Raw genomic sequence first — 19,261 nt, forward strand, 5'->3', positions numbered from 1 at the left:
GTCAAGTGACAATAAATTCGTGTTCATAATAGCCAATAGTGTGCAACTACTTACTAGTGTTTTTTGCCTGCGAGTCTATCAAGAGGGGATTGATTCCCTCGAGCTGGGGTGTCTCTAGCTGTGTTGTGAAAAACATCTACGTCAGCTTTAGCAATTAGCTCATCGAACTGAGTCTTCTCCCCAGTAGGGATTCCTTTATCTTTGTGTGTTGCAACGAGTCGATAACCATGGTAGAGATTGTAGAGTCCGGAAAAAGACGAAAACTCGGGATGAGACTCGGGTTTTATGATTTGAGAGACGAGAGAGTAAATAAGCCGAAGTATCGCGACCTTTATGATCTTTGCTTCCAAAAACCTTTCTACAAAAAGGACCTCGAAACAACCACAATGAACACATTGTCCGAGCTGCTTAACTACTAAACCTGGCTTTCTTCCAGCAGTAATAGACTATTTAAGTGGCTGCGAAGGGAACAAGTGAACGCCATTCTTTGATGAGTTCTGTCCCGTGATTGTGTGAACTTTTTTTCTTTTTCAAAGGTTACGAGGTTTTGCAGTGAGGATGTCAACATTTGAACCAGAGAGAGCTTCTTATCGGACTAGGGAAGCTCTTATCCGCCTGCAGCAAAGCTTAATATTAGCGCGATCCATTGATGGCGTCGGCACAAGCTGTGTCATTTAATCAAGTGCCTGTGGGCCTTCCCCCACACTTGTCGCAAACCCACGCGATTCTCTAACTCTGCCGCATTTCAGGCTGTTTTCAAAGTTGCCGGCTTTCAATGATGCGGGTGCATGAGCTGTCCGACCAGAATATGCTGTCATTATCTTCACCAAAGCCCTCGCTGCAAAAGCCCTTCCTCGACAATGGCTTCTAATTCTTCGCTGGCGACAATGAAGGCGATCAAGCGCGAGGCGCCTGACGACGAGCCCATGATTGTCGAAAACCCCATGAAACGGCGAGCTGTCGAATCCCACGATACTCCACAGATCAACGGCGCGATCCCGTCGCATAGGCCGGCACTCGTTACAGAGGATCAGTTGCGCGGAAAGTCATCAGATGAGCTGGTTCAGGTGGTACTGCAGTTGCAGTCGAGCTACTCAGAGCAGGTCGCAGATCTCAAAGGGCAGTATGCGACACTTAGCAGCCAGCTGAACGACTTGAAAGCTACTCTAGCAGCCTTCTTCACAGCCAATCTAGCCGCACTTCAATCCCTCTCAAAAGTAAGTTATGAGGTGGAAATGGGATCTGTGGCGATCACCGTAACGCTAACAGGACGTGAACCAGACTTCAATTAACGAAGTTGCTCAGATCCCTCACGCTGGCCCAGAGCAGACTCGTCCAGCAAACCCACAACCTCGCCCTACAATCTCTCACTCACCTCGGCAATCGTTTCGATCGTTATCAGTCTCAAACCTCGCGAATGCATCACAAAAGGTTGCGACGAGTCTTCCAATGCCCACCCCACCCGGCGGACTCCCCATGCCAGGGCTGACTTCCAGACTCGACCATGACCAGCAAGCTGAAATGACGATGTCGCCCTCACCTGCGTTCAGCACGCCAGCTTCCGTCACTGCTGCCTCATCCTTCTCCGCCATTAATCAGGCTCCAGCTACAGGCTCACAGCCTTCCTTGCCAGCAGTAACACAGCCAACCGGCGACGGACCACCCATTGTAGAGTGCACGACCTTTAATACAGTTAAAGAAATCTGGCAGGAATACCGCTACGGCGTGCCGGATCAACCGGCTGCTATCGAGACTTTGGATGCTACATGGGGCCCGCGCTGGCGGCCGGAGGCCAAGATTCGGACGTGGTACAGCCGGCGGAAGCTTGTATACGACAAGATCAAGGAGCTGATTGCAGATGGGATCGATGAGGCCACTGCTGTTCAGGAAGTCGAGGCGATGCGCCGAGGGCGGACCATTAATTGGCTCATGCGACTGCTTCAGGAGGATCGCAAGGACACACGGGCAAGCTGGAAGGCGGCAGCAGCGGCCGCCACTGCTGCCGCGCAGGTGGTGCATTCGAGACCTTCACTAGAGTCTCCAAGTCCGGCGGCGCCCGGAATCTCTTTTCAACGTACAAGCCTCTAGATTTGTCTGATTACTGTTCAATGATACCCCTGTTCATATGCGTTGACGTGCTCTTAATTAAGTTCAATAATTTGAGGAGGGCTGTGTTGATATTGTGTCGATACTATGTACCTAAGGGCATGAAAAATAATTAGGTATTTTGCTAAGACCCTAGCATGTCAACATATTTCCATCCCTATAATTAAGGGTTATTGAAAGTCGGCTGAGTCTAAAAAATCGTGGTGGCACTCGGCGACCGATTATACGCTCCATATAGACGTCACGCGTTGTCTCGCTATGAAGAGACGCCATGTTATCAGTAGTACGAGCATATCTGTGCTAATTTCAACGTAGATAATAGGAGGGATTCGTTGGACAAATGATGATTTGGGCCATATCTATGCCAGATGGCACAAGCTATAACACGGGATAACCAGGAGCCCCCTAATATTCCCAGTTCACGCCATGATAATGGCCTTTCAGTGACACAGACGACCCCTGGATATTCTTGTAGCTGCCTATACGATGACAGAGAAGGGGTTCTCTTCCGTTGCGATTGAAAGACTCTGGTGGCATCACTCCAAGCAATGCTCGCATCAGTCAGTCTTGACTCCGAGTCAACTAGTCCAGCTCACACCGTGATACCCGTCAAACCCAAGTTATGAAAGAATGTTACCAAATCTTGAGCGGAATGAACCTCATCGATCAAACCGGTGCATGAATTAAGCACCAAAAAGTCGGTGCCATCATATGTAACGGTGTCGCCCTGTTCAAAGTACTGACAAAGTCCACACGTGTTAGCAGAAATTGAGGAATACGATTGGCTTCCAAAGATGAAGGATTGGCGGCTACACATACGTTGGCACTAAGGTGAAGTTCGCACCGACAACACCATACATAATCCAACGTATAGCAACGTTTAGATCCTGGCTTGCGGATTTGTACAGGTCAAATCCATACTCGTCCCAGCCGGTACGTGAGCGTTCGATAAAGCCGAGGAAATCCTGAGAGGTATGGACGGAGAGGCTGTCACTGCCGTTGCCTGTGCTAGAAGGAAAACGATCGCCGAAGAGTGTAACATCCGGAGAGAGTGTCGAGTCAGTGAGATTGTAGTTGCCGGACCAGATACTGAGGTAGTTGTCGATGATCTGGTTGTAGTGTTCAGTGGTTGTGACGTCCGGCTTGCAATCGCATGTAGCCGTGACGGCAGAATACAAGGAGAAGAGGCCAACAGTAACTTGAGAGAGAGTAAGATGCATGATTGTAGAAAATAAGTATGGGACTTACCGTGTTCATCTCGTCACGTTTCCCATAAGCGGGATAGTGTACTATTTTGCGAAAACAGAGCAAAAGTATAGAGTTCCGGAAGAAGAGGCTCTTCTGGCAGAATGCTTACAAAAGCCCGAGTGTGCTACAATCCGTAGGTTTCTAAGCAGTATGCATTCAAAAAGCATATGACTAAGATTTCTACCCATATGACTGAAGATGATTGAGCTTTTCAAAAGGGTAGAGCTAAGATGGGATTTGGCCATTCCACATCATCATCTGGGCATCCAAGTGTAGAAGACTCGATAAATACATAGGAGAATCTGAAGTTCTGCTAATCTGTTCGAACCATGAAATTGAGCGAGAGGTTATAGGTCCTTAATGTGATGCAATGGGCGCGATGGTCAAATAGTATAGATCAAAACGTTTCGCCTCCGTGAAAATGAGTTTCGCTGTGCGGGAATTATGCCCCGTATGTCTATTGAGATGATGGTCCTTGGGTCTTCTCACTTCTCGCTACATGATATTCAAACGGCAAAGGCAATAGGTATAGATGAAAAAGAAAAATAGGCGGCGACAAGTCGGTAAGCCGGAATGGGCCTCGGTGCCTTCACCGACTGCTGCATGACCAAACTCTCCGATGTAAGGCTAGCAATTGTCTTCAGCAAATATTTCCGTCTCTATCTGTCCATTCTAGATAGCAGAAAGGAATCAAGCATGGCGATCACCTGCAGTCTTATGCATAGCTTAACGCAAGGCAACATGACCAACGGCGAAAACGGGCAAGAGACTGCTTGCAAGTCCGCTCCTACTGCGACTGGAGCGGCGTTATAATGGCGGCGATTAAGTATGGTCGGTACGTGGTAGGATACGATACGCCTATGGTAATTCGTAAAGCTCCACCAAAGGACGGCACCAACGGTCGTTAAACCCTGTCGTCAAGTGTGTTAGTGCCGCGAGGTCCGGGATTGGCTAGATTGATTCTTGTTTGTCTGACCAAAGCCCACGGGCAACGGTGAGACTCGTTGGCCCTCAAAATGGTAAGCACAGCCCGGAAGGGGGGCTTTGCTACTCCTTTAGGGGATGAAACAAGCTGGTGTTTGTGTCGCTTTGATGCAATTTCTGCAATTCATCAAGAATTGAAATCTTAGTAAATATCACCGCCGTCTGGCAAGTTGAACCGAAGAAAATGACGGCTTGGCTCCTTGTTACCTTCGTGCTAGTCGGAGGCCTGGTATGGCTTTCTCGAAGTGCATACCCTCGAGCTCTCCCAGGTGTTCCTTACAAACCGGAGTCAGCCAAGCGACTACTAGGAGATCTTCCCGATATTTTGACTTATCGACGGATGACCAAAGAAACCTCAGAGACACTATTTCGTATTTGCAATGAGATCCAATCACCGATAGCCCAGCTATTCTTCAAGCCCTTCAGCAGGCCGTATGTCGTCTTGAATGACCCACGCGAAGTACAAGACATCCTCGTAAGACGAAACCGAGAGTTTGATCGAGCAGCGGCTACTGCGAGCATATTCCAGATCGTACTGCCCCAGTGCACCCTTGCCCAGCAGACCACGCCGAAGCTGAAGGCGCAGAAAAGGCTGTGGTCCGATGTTATGGGGACCGGATTCCTGCGTCGAGTTGTGGCACCTCGTCTGCACGACGCTGGCATTGATCTGGTTGAGTACTGGCGCCTCAAGGCTGCGAAAAACGATGGTGAAGCGTTTTATGTGTATGAAGACTTTGAATGTGCCGCATTAGATGCCATCTGGGCCGCTATCATTGGAACGCACTTGGGTTTAATTCGTGAAAAGATGCGGAGCATGCAGCCTGACTACGAGGCTGGCGCCGCTATGTCAGCAGAATCTGATGTAGATGGAGTCGGTGCGTCAGCAGTGACAGGGCGCATTATCCGCGAGGGCATCGGATATATTAACCAGGTCGTGGAGGAGGTGGTCTTGTCACCATTCCCTGCCATCACTCGATGGTGGATTCGAAAGCGACCGGCATTGCTGAGGCACAGGAGAGAGATGGAAAAAGAGATTCGTAAAGTCATCATCGCATCCTGCGAGAGATTTGACAAGGCCATTGAGGCTGGCTACGGAGATGATGAGGCCTTGGACACTTGTGCTATGGACTTGGTCCTTCGGAGGGAGATCTTGACCGCGAAGAAGAAAGGCCTGCCAATGCCTACGCCTGCTAGTGATCCTTCATTCCAGAGCGAGCTACAGCTACTCTTGCAAGCTGTAAGTTGGCCCGCAATCGCGAAATTGCTGGGTTGAGCACTAACATGACTGATACCATAGGCTGCTGACTCCACGTCGCATACGCTTTCCTGGTTCGTTAAGTTCATGAGTGCCTATCAGCAGGTTCAGACCAAGTTCCGAGCGGAGTTGAGACGCGTATTTCCAGGGCCAGGACTACCTTCCGCGGCACAGATATTAGACACCGATATCCCTTACCTCGACGCCGTAGTAGAGGAGACACTTCGCCTCTCCGTGACGGCGGGCGTAGTTCCGCGAGAGGTGGTCATCGACACCCAGATACTGGGATGTCACATTCCCAAAGGAACTATAGTCTTCTTGAGCACGCGAGTTCAAGCGGAGCCTCTCCGTATTGCCGAAGAGCGTCGTTCCGACTCCAGCAGAGCGGCAATAGAGAAGCGCAGTTACCACGGCTTACATGGCCAAGAGGCGCAAAATCTCGACGTGTTCGAGCCGAGTCGGTGGATCACACCAGATGAAAAGGGTAATGAGATGTTTGACGTGAACACTCTACCCACGCTTTGGTTCGGAGGCGGATTCAGGGGCTGTTTCGGTAAGCTACCTCTGTCCTATTTAGTCAGTCACTCTACTCATGACGGATTTGCAGGGCGAAAATTGGCAATGCAGGAGTTACGCATCATGGCTGCTTTGCTTGTGCTCAGCTTTGAGTTCCTACCACTCCAGGAACACTTGAGCAGCATGGTGGGCGAGGAGCATGGACTTTTCCGAAGGCCAGCAAAATCATTCGCGAGAATTAGGGCTCTCTAAGGGGACCTCCTTTCGAAATTTACAAGTTGATGCATGGAGTGGTTTCAGAAAATTTCAAGATTTAGGCCAGAGACCTGGAGTTCCAAACGGTTATCTGGAGTTGGCGTCAATGTTATATTTGGGGCGGACACAACACGGGGTTGAATCACAACAAGAGTACGTCTGGTTATGGTTGCCAAGAACGAGACAACGCATACACTGGCTTAAGCGAAGAACCCCTCCATATCATAGTAATACTAATCATGAAATCAGTCACTAAGATTGACGCAAGCCAATAATATATTTGAACTAATACCAGCGCAAAAGCAGTCTCTGCCTCCATTCTCTATGAACGAGCTGCATGTTGAGGAGGAACTCGTGCTCGATTGTGATAAGTAATGGGCCAGGCCGAGGCACCTGGTGGACACCTACGTTTGGATTGTCGCACACATTGCCAAGCGCCTCAAACACAGCTACGGCTCTGAAGCGCCTGCCAACTTCATATTGTTTGACGTACTCGGATCGAGGTTCATAATTTATGAGTGAATCCAATCCATCATAGGAGCATCGTACCTACTTAGGTATTTCTACCTACGAGATAAGCTGATCGAAGGTAGCCTCGAACACCTAGCTAGGCATTAACGTTATACGAGACCCACCAAGGGCCGACCCGGCACCCCATCTTCAGTGCTTGCCGAATGGGAGAGGGAAGGAACGACGGACATTTGTCGAGGTGGATATGATTTGCCTTATCAGAACAACCAGCAGTTATCCTTATCTGCTTGTTTCTCTCATGCGCTGTGTCTCTGATTCTTCATATGCCTCTGCTGCTCTGACATGCCGTGGCAGCGCAATCGCCCATTGTTGTTGGCTTCAAATTCCAGGATTGGCAGCGTGACCAGCGCCCGCCCGTGGATCCTTGCCCAGAGCGTCCCTCGCCTGGCAGCATTGCAGCAGCCAGCCGTGACGAGGCGTGGGAGGGTGTGTCACGGGTGACTGCCGCGGGAGGGATGGGCGTCGCAGAGAGGCGCAAATGGCGCCGAGGGATCGGGATGGAATTTGGAGAGGGGAGGGACTTTCCAATGACGAGGTCTCTCACGGGATGACACTATGGCCGACTGCCACAGGCATGTGTCGAACAGGGGAGCTTGTGCAATACCAGCGCCCGCTATTCGCACGAGTTTCACTGCCGCTCACGCGGTAATCGTTGATTGGCACGAGCTGCCGGCGCATTGCTGGCAATCGCCATTTCTGTGGTCCCTCAATAACAGTGAAACTGCGCCCCTTGAGACAATCCACACGGAGACACGCACACAGAGACGAACCAGGAGCAGGAATATGACCATGGAAGAGCATGGGCCAAGTGGCACCTGGCCGCTTTCAATAGCAGGAGAAAAAGCATGTGAAAGTGATACACAACCCCCGCCACGCAAGCAAATATTACCATTCCCGAGCGACTGGACACCAACGAAGGCGCCTTGAAAAGGAATGGGGAAGTGAGCCAGCCAGCCTTAAAATAGCCAAACATTGGCAGTTTGCTAGCTGTGATGGACTGGGGGCTGAACGCCAGCGAAGCTGACTGACTACTTGGGGTGAGTGGCATCTTACCTCACCCACCCTCTTATTAACACTCAGACAGACAGGCACTCTTCTTCAGGCCAGTCTTTGCTCATTAAGAGAAAGTGAATCGCAATCCCATGTGATTGTCATTTCTGAGTTTTGGCCGACGGCTCCTCGTCTCTTGGTTCCGTCTTCGCAGGCTGCCCTCTTTTCCTTGTGGCATTCCCATTTCACTTCGATTCCTTCTCAACTCTGCCCTCTTCTTTTCACCTTCATCCAACGTTCTTCACCTCTTCATCGACCTGACCAGACTTGGAGAAGGGAGAAGCACGCGAACTTCTGTTCATAATACGGGCCAGGCCATCTGGGGCAGCAGTCCCGTCCGCCCGCCTACTGCACCAGCAACGCAGCTGCAGGGGCATCCGATCTCCCCCATCAGCCCGCAGCCCCAGCCCGCAGCCAGCGGCCCCTCCCGAGTGCCGACTCGCCCCAACCCGTACTCCTCATTGCTCTCGCCTATTCCCGCCCATTACGACACGCCCACACGCAAGCAAGTGAAAAGCGTAACCAGAGCAGTGGGAAGAAGAGAAGACGGCAGTTGTGATTTCCCCCTACCATTCTTGAATAACGTCACTTTGAGGGGTATTGGTATCGAAGCCGAATTCACAAGCGCGGCGATCGTCACGACCTAAGCGACATCGGAAGGCACGTTGAAGTTTGGTGGTGGTCACGACACTCAACCGAGTCAACTGTAATCTGCACGAGAATCTCTAGCGGGTAGTCTAATTTCCTCACTACCGAGCTGATCGGCCAAGACTCACTTTAGTTTAAAGACACTAGACGGAGCAGAAAGTCCTGGGTTATCCTTCAAGATACATCGAGATTATCAACACTTATCATCTACCCCGCTGCTTCAAGCTCAGTGCAGCGAGCTCCATCGGTACTACTGCTCTCTTGTCGACTTTCTTTGGATGTCTTAGGGGCAATACTGGAACATCCTCTTTGCTCCTCAAACATTCAATCCTGGTCTGGCCTGTTTCACCTCGTCGAGGAGATTCCGGTCCCTTTCTGCAGTTGACCGCCATCTTTATTTGCGGTGAACCACTGAAAGAGATACACCTCCAGCCCACTTGTGTTTTGAGGGTGGCGCACCGCGTGGGGTATTATTAAGTGGTGAAGAGAGGCCGCACTGACAGCGGGGTTTTGGTTTCTTGTCGTGCCTGGACTACTTTGAGAAGAGTCTAGAGACAAAGCACCTCATCTCATCTGGAGCAAGCGTCGCCAGTAAGAAGAGAAGCAAAGAATTAGAATTTTGAGTATTGACCCGTCGGCCGGACGCTTGTCGACCTTGACCGCCAGATCATCCCAACAAAAGTCACCCGTTTCCAGACCCACTGTCTCTCCACAAAGTGGGCGCAGTCGCCGTTTCTCTAGTCTCTCCGTCGCATCAAAGAGGAGAAAGAAACAGTCATTTCTCGATTCATTGAGGGGGGTATTATTCACGATAGTGTACAGGCACATCTTCTTTTCACCAGTGGTGGCCCGAGCCTTGCATCTCGATCACCACGACCATTTTCTCATTCTTTCCTCTCCGCCTGTCAAAGCACATCCAGAACAAGCTCCCCTGCTCACAGATCCCCGTCCACTGCATCAGCGGCTGGTTCTCTCTCAGTGGGCTGCGGTAACGGACGCCTACTCGCCTGAACCTTGACCTTGGCAGCACGCCGATTGGGCGCCAGGCTTCTCCCCTAACCCAGACGGGAACTTGAATCCTGCAGAGTACCCCCTGCCCGCATATAAATGACCTGCGAGGAGGGACACCTCCCACACTGAAAACAGCACAAACGCCAGCTACGTGCCAATAAAGCACTGGCTGTTGTTGCAGTCTTCTTCAATTCGAAGACGCTATCCGTTCGCTTCTGTCCTGGCTGTTCAAGGGTTTGAACAGACCTTACCCAGCTCAGTCGGCTGCGTGGACGGAGAACCACTTGAAATACTTCCATAAACCCTCACGGCCCACCACTCGCTACTCTTCATTTCCGGCAGCATCAAAACAATCAACCCTCAATTGGGCCACTGAGACTGACCGCAACTTCGAGCCCCCGATCAAAGAGACACCTCACTACGTGACCAGCCCATAACCGCAGCAACTGGCTTGCTTTTCGTCGTCTGTCACTTCAGAATAACATTGTCTCCTCGGCACGGTCCGCCGTCACTTAAAAAGACGGCCGTTCCTCTTGTCTCTTGTCATCCAGGACTTTCAAGACATTCGTTTCACGAGGTCACGCAGAGCCTCTTCAATGGTCCAGACGGCATCGTCATCAAGACAAATATGTCGTCTTCTCGTCTTTCACCGGTCCCCCGCTCTCACTCGAGGGCGAGTATCGCCGCCTCCGTCACAACCTACCACAGCTTCCAGGATGTCGATGTCTACGAGCCTTCGACAGAGGCCAGCTCGCCGACAACAGTGAACCCGTATGTCGATCCTGACCCGCCAACGCCGCCCTTGTTCTCCAAGGACGAGCCCGCGCCTCAGATGCGCCGCCAGGACTCTGGCTACGAGTCTCTGACGCCTCGCAAGTCTCAGTCCCGGCGACGCACGTCCTCGACCCTGTCGTCGTCTTCACCGGCGTCCCGCCACCGGAAGCGGCCGTCGATCCGCCGTGCTGCCCAGTCCGGCCCGGTGACACACCTGTCCCGGCCCGGCGCACAAGCCATATCTCTCACCCGATCGCACCAGCCCCATCCGCATAGCAGCACGTTCTTCCACTTCCCCGTCCCTGGGCCAGCCACAAGGGCAAGCGTGGATGGAACAGTGCTGGTGACGAGTACCGCACTGGCCGGCGATCTGGACTACGGTTACAGTTACGATGACGCTGAGCTCCCACCCGTCGAAGCACCGAGCCATCCCACACCGCCGCCTCAGACGACGCACTACTGGACCAGCGACCGGACGCGCCGTCTTGAGTACGCCGCCATCGACGCGGCGAGCCGCGGCGTTCGCGGCTGGGTCATGCGCCATATGGTGCCCGAGTGCTTTGTCCCGCGGGAGCGGCGGCGTGTCGGCTTCGACGACGACGCGGGCAGTGTGAGGCGCTACCGGCTGGAGCTGGAGTGCGAGGAGTCCGCCGAGAAGGAGGGTTTTGGCAGCTGTAATGGTGGCAAGGAAAAGAAGGTCTGGTGGAGCATCTGGAAGTCGAAATGACTTCGTCGTCTGGAATAGAACGGCAGTGTGGTCACGGCACGCACATATCATTTGTCCTTTTTTGCTTTCTTCTCAGACGCAAGGTCTCGGATTGATCTGCATTTTGCCTTTTCTCTTTTAATTGCATTGCGCTGCGGTGGAGGTTCTTGCTTGGCATTTACGACAACAAACTCACATATCATATCATATTATATCATACATTGGAACTGGCGTTCGATACCCACCGCATAACTTGGCTTATACACATACATATATACAGAATGGCGAGGAGGGGGAGCGGGGCCGGAAGACACATTTACAAGACCGGAGAGAGATGGCGTTTGAAGACACATGTTGGCTATGATAGATGATGGATGAGATGATGGTTGAACGAGATTACGAGGTGGGAGATTCGATCCACCATGGAAACAGAATACTCAATGTCAAGGGACATGCATGGCATTGCACATGAGACGTGTTGGAGGCTTGGCTATTGTTGTGTATACAATCTTATACCTGCTCATATAGTCATATTCATCTCCCATTTGTTGTATGCACGCAAGAAGAAGATTCGAGAACTTTATGAATTCACATTTGATGGTTTGATATTGAGTTCGAGTCATGTAAACCGGCTACTTAAATAGCTCAAGGTGTGGCTTGCCTATATCATTCGGCGCTGCTGTAAGATAAGGCATTGGTAAGCCAGTCATCATCGAAGAAGTTCATTCCAAATGAGTCCAACAAGGATGTCTCAACTGTATCTAGTGGAGAAAGTGATGCAGTCCCAACCGTCATGTCAGCCGGTTGTAGTCTAGTTTCCCACTCAGGCCGAAGAGACAAGAACACCTGTGTCACTGGGGAGAATATGTCTTCTGAGGTGCCCGCGTTTCTTAATCCAGCAGAGATCGTCACCTGTTTCATGTTGCTGATGACACGGTCAAGTATGAGAAGAGGATCTGCCAAGTCCCAGACAACGTCACCCCACGCCAAGAGATCGAGAGTCTTGAGCTGATAGAGCGCCTTGAGACAGCGAATGAGCTGTGAGAATATAGAAAACGGGAAGCCAATGTAGTCTGCTGGTGGGATCGAGAAGAAGACTGCAAACCATGACTTTAGTGAGTCGAGGCCTTTGGTGAGGCAGTTCCGTTGCTTGGCCCTTATCTGGTTTGTGTGTAAGAAAGTGGATGAAAGTGTTACTTCCAGAAGTGTACTATGCAGGTGTAAGAGCACCACCTCTGCAATGACGTGAGTTACAAAACTGTACAGCAGATAAGCGAATCGGCTGCGCCTTACCATTGTCTTGGAAATTAGCCAGCAGCCTACTTTCGAGGGATTGCAGTTGCGAGAAAAGGCTTGCTAAATGTGGAAACACAAATTCAGAGTCACCTTGTCCGGGATGTGGCATGACTGTTTTTTCGACAATCAGCTGCAAGCGTACTTGTTCGACCAGTACCACATCATTCTGGCATTCCTTCGTTTTATCCAGAGTCTCGAGGCACTCGTCCATGTGCGATGTCCAACGGAGCGCATCACTCTTTTGTAAGAAGGATGATATCCTACTACCCATAAGCAATAGGTCGTCTGCCAGCCGAGTGCGGAACTTACAGGGACGAAATCAGGAAACACCCAAGCACAGCTCTCCGCTCCTCCATAGTCCGAAAAGTGCTGGGTTTCGAATACTTCGCTATTCCGCAGGGCGTCACCGGTGTCTCTTTGGGAACTGGTTTGTTAAGTCCCAGTTCAAAGACCAGGGACCCAGCAAGTTGAGTGAAAAGGGCCAGGAAAGGTCTCTTATAGGGTTGGTACATGGCCCTGGATTAGCTTGTCAGTAATGAGTCTCCAGTAATCCAGGGCCTTCAAGTGACTGGAAGGAACCATACCAGGATACGAATACCAGAATGCCCAAAAGAAGGTCCAGACTGTTCATGGACTTCTCCACCATTTCCTCAGCTACTACGTGACGGATTTTGCCCGCCAGGATTTGTTGTTCTGATGCTGAACCCGAGCTCACGAACATGATACCAAGCCACAAAAATGGCCGCTCCCGCCTGAGTGTCTGGGCAGTTGTGGAGGGCGATATGTAAACAAATGGGAGGTACTTCAACTTGGTCTGGAAAATCCCCAATATTTCTTCAGCTGCGTCAGAAGGTGGATCACAGGCAGAACCTGTTGAAGGGGAAGTGGATGTAGCTAATTCTGATACATCATGGTTACATTCGCGAAGTTGCCCCGATGATGGCACTGATTCTAGCTTGTGAGTAGCTGAATCGCCATTTACAAACAGGGGAATGGTTTCATGGAGCGCCGGGCTATCAATCGGAGGTTTGTCTTGTGCAGGTGTTATGGCTACGCCGCCTGGTGCTGCCGCTGAAATGAGTGAGATGAGGCCATCCAGCTTTGCCTCCAGTCGGGCCGACCTTGTCGCAGTGCCTGTTCCTGTGCGGCTCCCGATGCAACTTCCTTTGCCGCGGCGGCGAATAGACTCTGCTGGTCGGCATTCTCGACCTTTCCGATGGCACCTGGACTCACCATCTGTTAGGATGCACGGGTATGTTTTGGGTCGAAATAGGTCAATTCTGCTAACCGCTCACAAGCACCGCCATTCGGACGAATAATACACTTGATTTTAGAGCGAGCGCAGCTCGTGCAAGCGTAACCATACGGTGCTGGGGTGCCGAGAGATGGCGGCAACGATGGGTTTTGGTCCATATTTTAGGTGTCGTGGAATAGCCATTGATTAATTAGGACTTAGATCGAGGGGCATCTAATGACCATGGACCAGCCATTATTAGCCTCATGGCCCTGGTTACTAAGCCAAAAGATCATCCCCTTCGGGAACGAGAACGGTTCTCAAATCGCTACTCGTCGGTTCAGGAAGAGAGTGTTATCAAGTAGAGATGTAATACGAATTTGGTTTGCGTCGAAGTCCCTAGCCGCATAGGTCTCTAGAGTGGACGTATGGATCGTATTTCGTTTTTCGGATTTCGTTTTTCGGATTTCGAGTTTCGCCCAAATCCGAAGCCATCCTGTCGGCTTGTATCAATGCTAACACTTCACCGAGCTACAAATATGTTTGCAGGGAGACCTTACTTCCGGTTGATTATTTCAAATTGGTTGTGAGAAGATATCACTGGTCTCCTCAGAACATTAAGAGCCACGTGCCTTCTACCAATTCCTCATATCACGATGGCAGCTACACGATTTACCACAAATCAGCCTCTTAGTGTAGATGGAGCTACATCAAAAGAAGAACAGAATTTCTCCACAGAGGACCCTGTTGGCAGTAGCTCAACTCAAATATCCGATAGCACATCAGCGAAACTAGCTGAAAGCCATGAGCATAAATGGGTATCCGGCCCTAAACTATGGAACATCATAGCCGCCATCACACTCGTCTGTGTTCTCGTACTACTTGATACTTCCATCGTCGCCACTGTACGTATCCATGAATATTAGCTTATGTTGAAGCTAAAGTTTGGTAGGCGATTCCCCAAATCACGACAGATTTTCATTCCCTTGACGATATTGGGTGGTACGGAGGAGCCTACCAGCTTGGAAGGTGAAAATCTAGGCCCTCCCTTGCGATCAATACGTTATTGAGTAGCTAACATCGTCTAGCTGTGCGTGTCAATTGTTGACTGGAAAGCTATTTATGTATTTCAGTTCTAAGGTTCGTAAACTCCCCTTGTTGCATAGCTTCTGATAACATGTAACCAATCAAACTTATCCAGTGGACTTTCATAATCTTTTTCGTTCTCTTCGAGCTTGGATCATTGCTCTGCGGCGTCGCCGCCTCGTCGCACATATTGATTGTAGGGCGAACTGTTGCCGGCATGGGTAGTTCGGGTCTCATCAACGGCGCATTCACAATTATTGCTGGGTGTGTCCCTATGGCGAAGAGACCAAGCAAGTTCCTGCTGCACTTCGTGACTGCAGACATACTAAATAGCTAACGAATGTTCTAGCTCTCTTTGGACTTGTCATGGGTGGTAGGTTGCTATATTGCCTAGACTAGTTGACGATTCATTACTTACGAAGGCGGAACATGTTAGTCTCCAATCTTGGTCTCATCATGGGCCCTTTAATCGGTGGCTCTTTGACCCAATACACGACCTGGAGATGGTGCTTCTATATCAACCTCCCCATTGGTGGCCTCGTAGCTTCTATGCTTGTTTTCATTCAGGTTCCCGATCAAGCAACTAAACCGAGGGTCATCGAGGTTGTCCGCACACTTCACGTCAAGCTCGATCTGGGCGGTTTCGTCTTGTTTGCTCCAACCGTTATCATGCTTCTACTTGCCGTACAATGGGGCGGTTCTAAACTTGCTTGGAACAGTTCCCAGATCATCGGGCTCTTCTGCGGTGCCGGATGCATATGTATCGCTCTCCTCTTTTGGGAGCACCGCAAAGGTGATGCCGCCATGATTCCTTTCTCAATGGTCCGGCTGCGCATTGTCTGGTCAAGTTGTATAGTATATGGGTTCTTCATGGCTCAGATGTTTACCACGTCATATTATTTGCCCGTCTATTTCCAGGGTGTCAAGGGTAAATCACCGTTCTTGAGCGGTGTATACCTTCTTCCTAGCATTCTTGGCCAGATATTTTCAGCTGTGGTCTCCGGATTTCTTGGCGAGTCCTCATCGCAGCACGATGAGTTGCTTCTACAGCTAATAATTTCATAGTTGGGAAACTCGGCTATTATCTTCCGTGGATTATCGTCGGTTCAATAATGGTTTCAATTGCGAATGGCCTATTGTCAACATTGACCGCGGACACTTCCAGCGGGAAATGGATCGGATACCAAATCCTTCTTGGAGTTGGCCGTGGATTGGGTTTGCAAATAGTGAGCAAAACCACATCGTCCCGCTCTTCCATTGTTGACGGCTAATCTTTAATACACTCACAGCCAATCATTGCTATTCAAAATACTCTCGCGCCGGCTCAGATCAGCATTGCCATGGCTCTCGCAACGTTTAGCCAAAGCTTCTTCGGTGCTTTATACCTCAGTCTGAGCGAGACTATCCTCAACAACAGCCTGAGGTCTCTCATAGCGCGCTACTCGCCTGCTGTGAACGCCGAAAACGTCATTGACGCCGGAACGAATGGTTTCCGCGCCGTGGTCGACACAACAGACCTTCCGGGCGTGTTGAGGGCGTATGCACAAAGTGTCGATCGTGTCTTCTACTTTACCGCAGCAGCTGGAGTGATCTGTTTTCTAGCAGCATGGGGAATGGGCTGGAGGGATATCCGCACCAAGCCTAACGTTTCGAAGGCTTAGGTCTCCAAGGCGAACATCACTCTATCAGAAAAGAGCAGAGATTCGACTGACACACTATTCATATCAAGCCCTGAAAAGATAGTTTGCTTGATTTGCTCAGGACGATATAAGGCGTTTCCTCATGCCCTCCAGGGCCGTATGCCCGTCATCGCCAAGCTCTTATTATCCTGCGAATTCTACAAGGATTCGTGCATCAATGTCAATCACGAAAATCACAATATTGCTCTGTTATATTAGTCCACCTTCATACTGTAGCAGAACATAAAGTCTGCAGCCATGGGTTGCTAAGTAGTGAATTTCGGCCTCATGCCAAATGGAGCCCTCGAGTGGCCTCCTCGTTTAGAGTCTTAGTGCGGACTAAAATATCCGAGAGTGGGGGGAGTCGTGTCTAGGGAATGCCATTTGACGGAGGCTCAGGCACGTAAACAAACGATAGATCAGATTAAGGAAGCATTTTCACCGGGATGCTCGGGACGCCGTCGTTCTTCTTCCCCAGAGTCCTCGGGACTAATTCATAGTCGGTGGACGGCTACGCTACCTACCCGTGGTCGACCTGATTGTCGGGCCGCATTGCGGTCAAGCTTGTCATAAGCCAGACTATGTCAACAACAGCATGAGACATGTGAGGACTCACGACCTGTCACTCAATGTGGTAGTGGTATACCAATATAATGAGCGCGGTGACAGTGGGACCAGTTTTATATTTGAAGCTGAGAGTTTCTGATACTTCTTTGTGCTGTGCCTTAGGGTGCATTCGCGAGAGGGCTTGGTGAGCTGGTGGTAAATAAGCATCTCCTCCAAGAACGAAGTGGTGATGCGGTGAATACAGCGTATTTCATATGATCTGACCTGAGCCAGCAATGTTAGACGTCTTTCATGTGAAACATGCCCAATCGGAACAGGCGCCAGCCGTTTATGCTCCCCCACGTCGACTTAGCTTCTCTCGCCCAAGAATGTAAATCTCAGACATCAAAGAAGAGTAATACAACATCGATGCAACGCGTCTCGCCTTTGCTGATGGAATGACCAGTGTCAACACGCCTGCTGGTACAAAAACAAAACCATGTGAAGACTGTTGACGGTTCTTATATCTGCAGGCGCCGCCACTGTCATGGTGTGTGGCCGACTCTCCCCAGTGGAAGGGTCTCATCGAGATGAACTGCATCGGCCAACGAGGATAACCTCCTGTTAGTACAGCAAATCCCCGTACAGAATGCCGTGGCTATCGCCAGCAGCATCGCCTGTGGCGTCACCGCGCAGCGGCTCCCCGCCCAGGCCAGGAGGACAACAGTCGTCGTCGGTCATGTACGTGCCGCCGCTCATCGACGGCGCATGCGGCACTGTACCGAATGCGCAGCAGCCGGCCTTTGCTCTCATGCGCAGAGATGTCAAGGCTGTGTCGAAGATGCTGCCGAGTCTGATGAAAGCAGTGTGGAACAGCGAGACGCGCAACTGGAGGTGCTGGTCAGATTTCCGGACGATGGCCCTTCATGGAATGTTGCTAGTGCTTGAGAGCTACATGCTTCTCTTTGTGGCACCGCTGGGGCTTGGACTTCCAGGGGTCATGTTTATGATGTGGCTCGCTGGGTGCATGGCGCTGGTCATGGGCTTGAGCTATCTGTTAAATGGCTCGGATGTGGTCCTGTCCTGCAAGGCAGGTTCTGATGGCTGGATGATGGGTCAAGAGATGAACGACGAGCGTTGGTTCTTCATTGGAGGCATGGCGCAAAGGTAAGCAACCGTATATCTTGGTGCAAGTGAGTCTATGTCACTGATTTCAAGCGTTAGTTCACAGTCGTTGTCTACAATCATTCTGCCAAGCTTATCAAAACTTTTCAGCCGTTCTATCACAGCAATTCGCATGCCCACCTATGGAGTCCTCTTCGACTGCCTAATGATGCTAATGCAACGGTCTTTTCCCTTTTCGACATTGGCCTCCCGGATCTTATACAGCAACCTACGCAGAGATTTGCTGGATGCTCGCATCCATCGAGTAGTTGTCCTCGCCCACAACATTGGCTCAATTCCCCTCTCGCATGCCCTCGCCAGACTCCATGCCGACGTCCCGACCGATAAAATGTCAAAGCTGGAGATCTACACCTTTGGCTCAGCTGCTGCCGAGTACCTCAGCCCGCTGGGGGAACATAAGAAGGAACAGCCTCTCCACTCAGACTTCGTCGCCGAGCGCAAAGGCCCTCATCTGGAGCACTTTGCCCATGGCGACGATCCATTTGCCCATATGGGAGTCTTGCATAGCGTGAAGGAGCACTTGGTTGGGCGATTTTGCGGCGGTGTTTTCGTCATCGATTGCAAGGACGGCCACAGGAACCCGGCACGTTCTGCACCAATGGCGTCCATTGCTGACTACCTCATGTGCTTGTTCCCGAACCAGCTCGGCGGCGGCGCTGATCATCAGAGTATCCTGGATATGACCATGACCATCGACAGAGACGTTGCCGAGAAGCGAGAGTTTGCCGCCATAGCTAACAACCCATTCGCGACAGGCATCAAAAAGGATAGCAAGCGACTGAGTTGGACCGGATTGGGCGCGACTGTTGGAGGCGCTAACGGTGTCATGGACGGCATAGTTGGCCTCGAGATGGCCAGGAAAGGTTGCAAGGATTGCGATGGCCATCGGGGTAGAGAGGTCAGTTGGTTAGTTCGCTACGTGAATATTGGTCAGTATATGGACAGCAAGGACATAGCCAACGCTATTGGAGTTGGCATGGTGCAATAAAGTCGACGTATATTAGTACTATACCCCTCTTGATAATTGTTGTTTCACGAATTTTAGACTTTAAGGATAATCATAATTGTAATGATGCCCACGTCGAACTACGATCAAAGCCTGAGCGTATCATACAGCTCTTTCCTGCGTCTTTTTTTTAGCCTGCCACTTT

At 50.7% G+C, this 19,261-nt stretch overlaps 3 protein-coding genes across 3 annotated transcripts; all 3 read left to right on the forward strand.

Moving 5' to 3' along the window:
• Positions 1 to 4,678: 4,678 nt before the first annotated feature.
• Positions 4,679 to 6,361, forward strand: UCRPA7_5249 (putative cytochrome p450 protein; the record flags this gene model as incomplete). Its single annotated transcript, XM_007917796.1, has 4 exons — positions 4,679 to 4,813; positions 4,868 to 5,575; positions 5,636 to 6,146; positions 6,201 to 6,361. The coding sequence occupies 4 exons, from the start codon at positions 4,679 to 4,681 to the stop codon at positions 6,359 to 6,361; spliced, it is 1,515 nt and encodes a 504-aa protein (XP_007915987.1).
• A 3,871-nt stretch (positions 6,362 to 10,232) lies between these two features.
• On the forward strand, positions 10,233 to 11,105 carry UCRPA7_5250 (hypothetical protein; the record flags this gene model as incomplete). Its single annotated transcript, XM_007917797.1, has 1 exon — positions 10,233 to 11,105. One exon carries the CDS (start codon positions 10,233 to 10,235, stop codon positions 11,103 to 11,105), a length of 873 nt encoding a protein of 290 aa, XP_007915988.1.
• Positions 11,106 to 18,438: 7,333 nt separating this feature from the next.
• On the forward strand, positions 18,439 to 19,098 carry UCRPA7_5251 (hypothetical protein; the record flags this gene model as incomplete). Its single annotated transcript, XM_007917798.1, has 1 exon — positions 18,439 to 19,098. The coding sequence occupies one exon, from the start codon at positions 18,439 to 18,441 to the stop codon at positions 19,096 to 19,098; it is 660 nt and encodes a 219-aa protein (XP_007915989.1).
• Between the last annotated feature and the right edge of the window lie 163 nt (positions 19,099 to 19,261).

The sequence above is a fragment of the Phaeoacremonium minimum genome, assembly GCF_000392275.1.
Source record: "Phaeoacremonium minimum UCRPA7 unplaced genomic scaffold PA7_03_scaffold_408, whole genome shotgun sequence".
In the NCBI taxonomy this organism is placed as follows: domain Eukaryota; kingdom Fungi; phylum Ascomycota; class Sordariomycetes; order Togniniales; family Togniniaceae; genus Phaeoacremonium; species Phaeoacremonium minimum.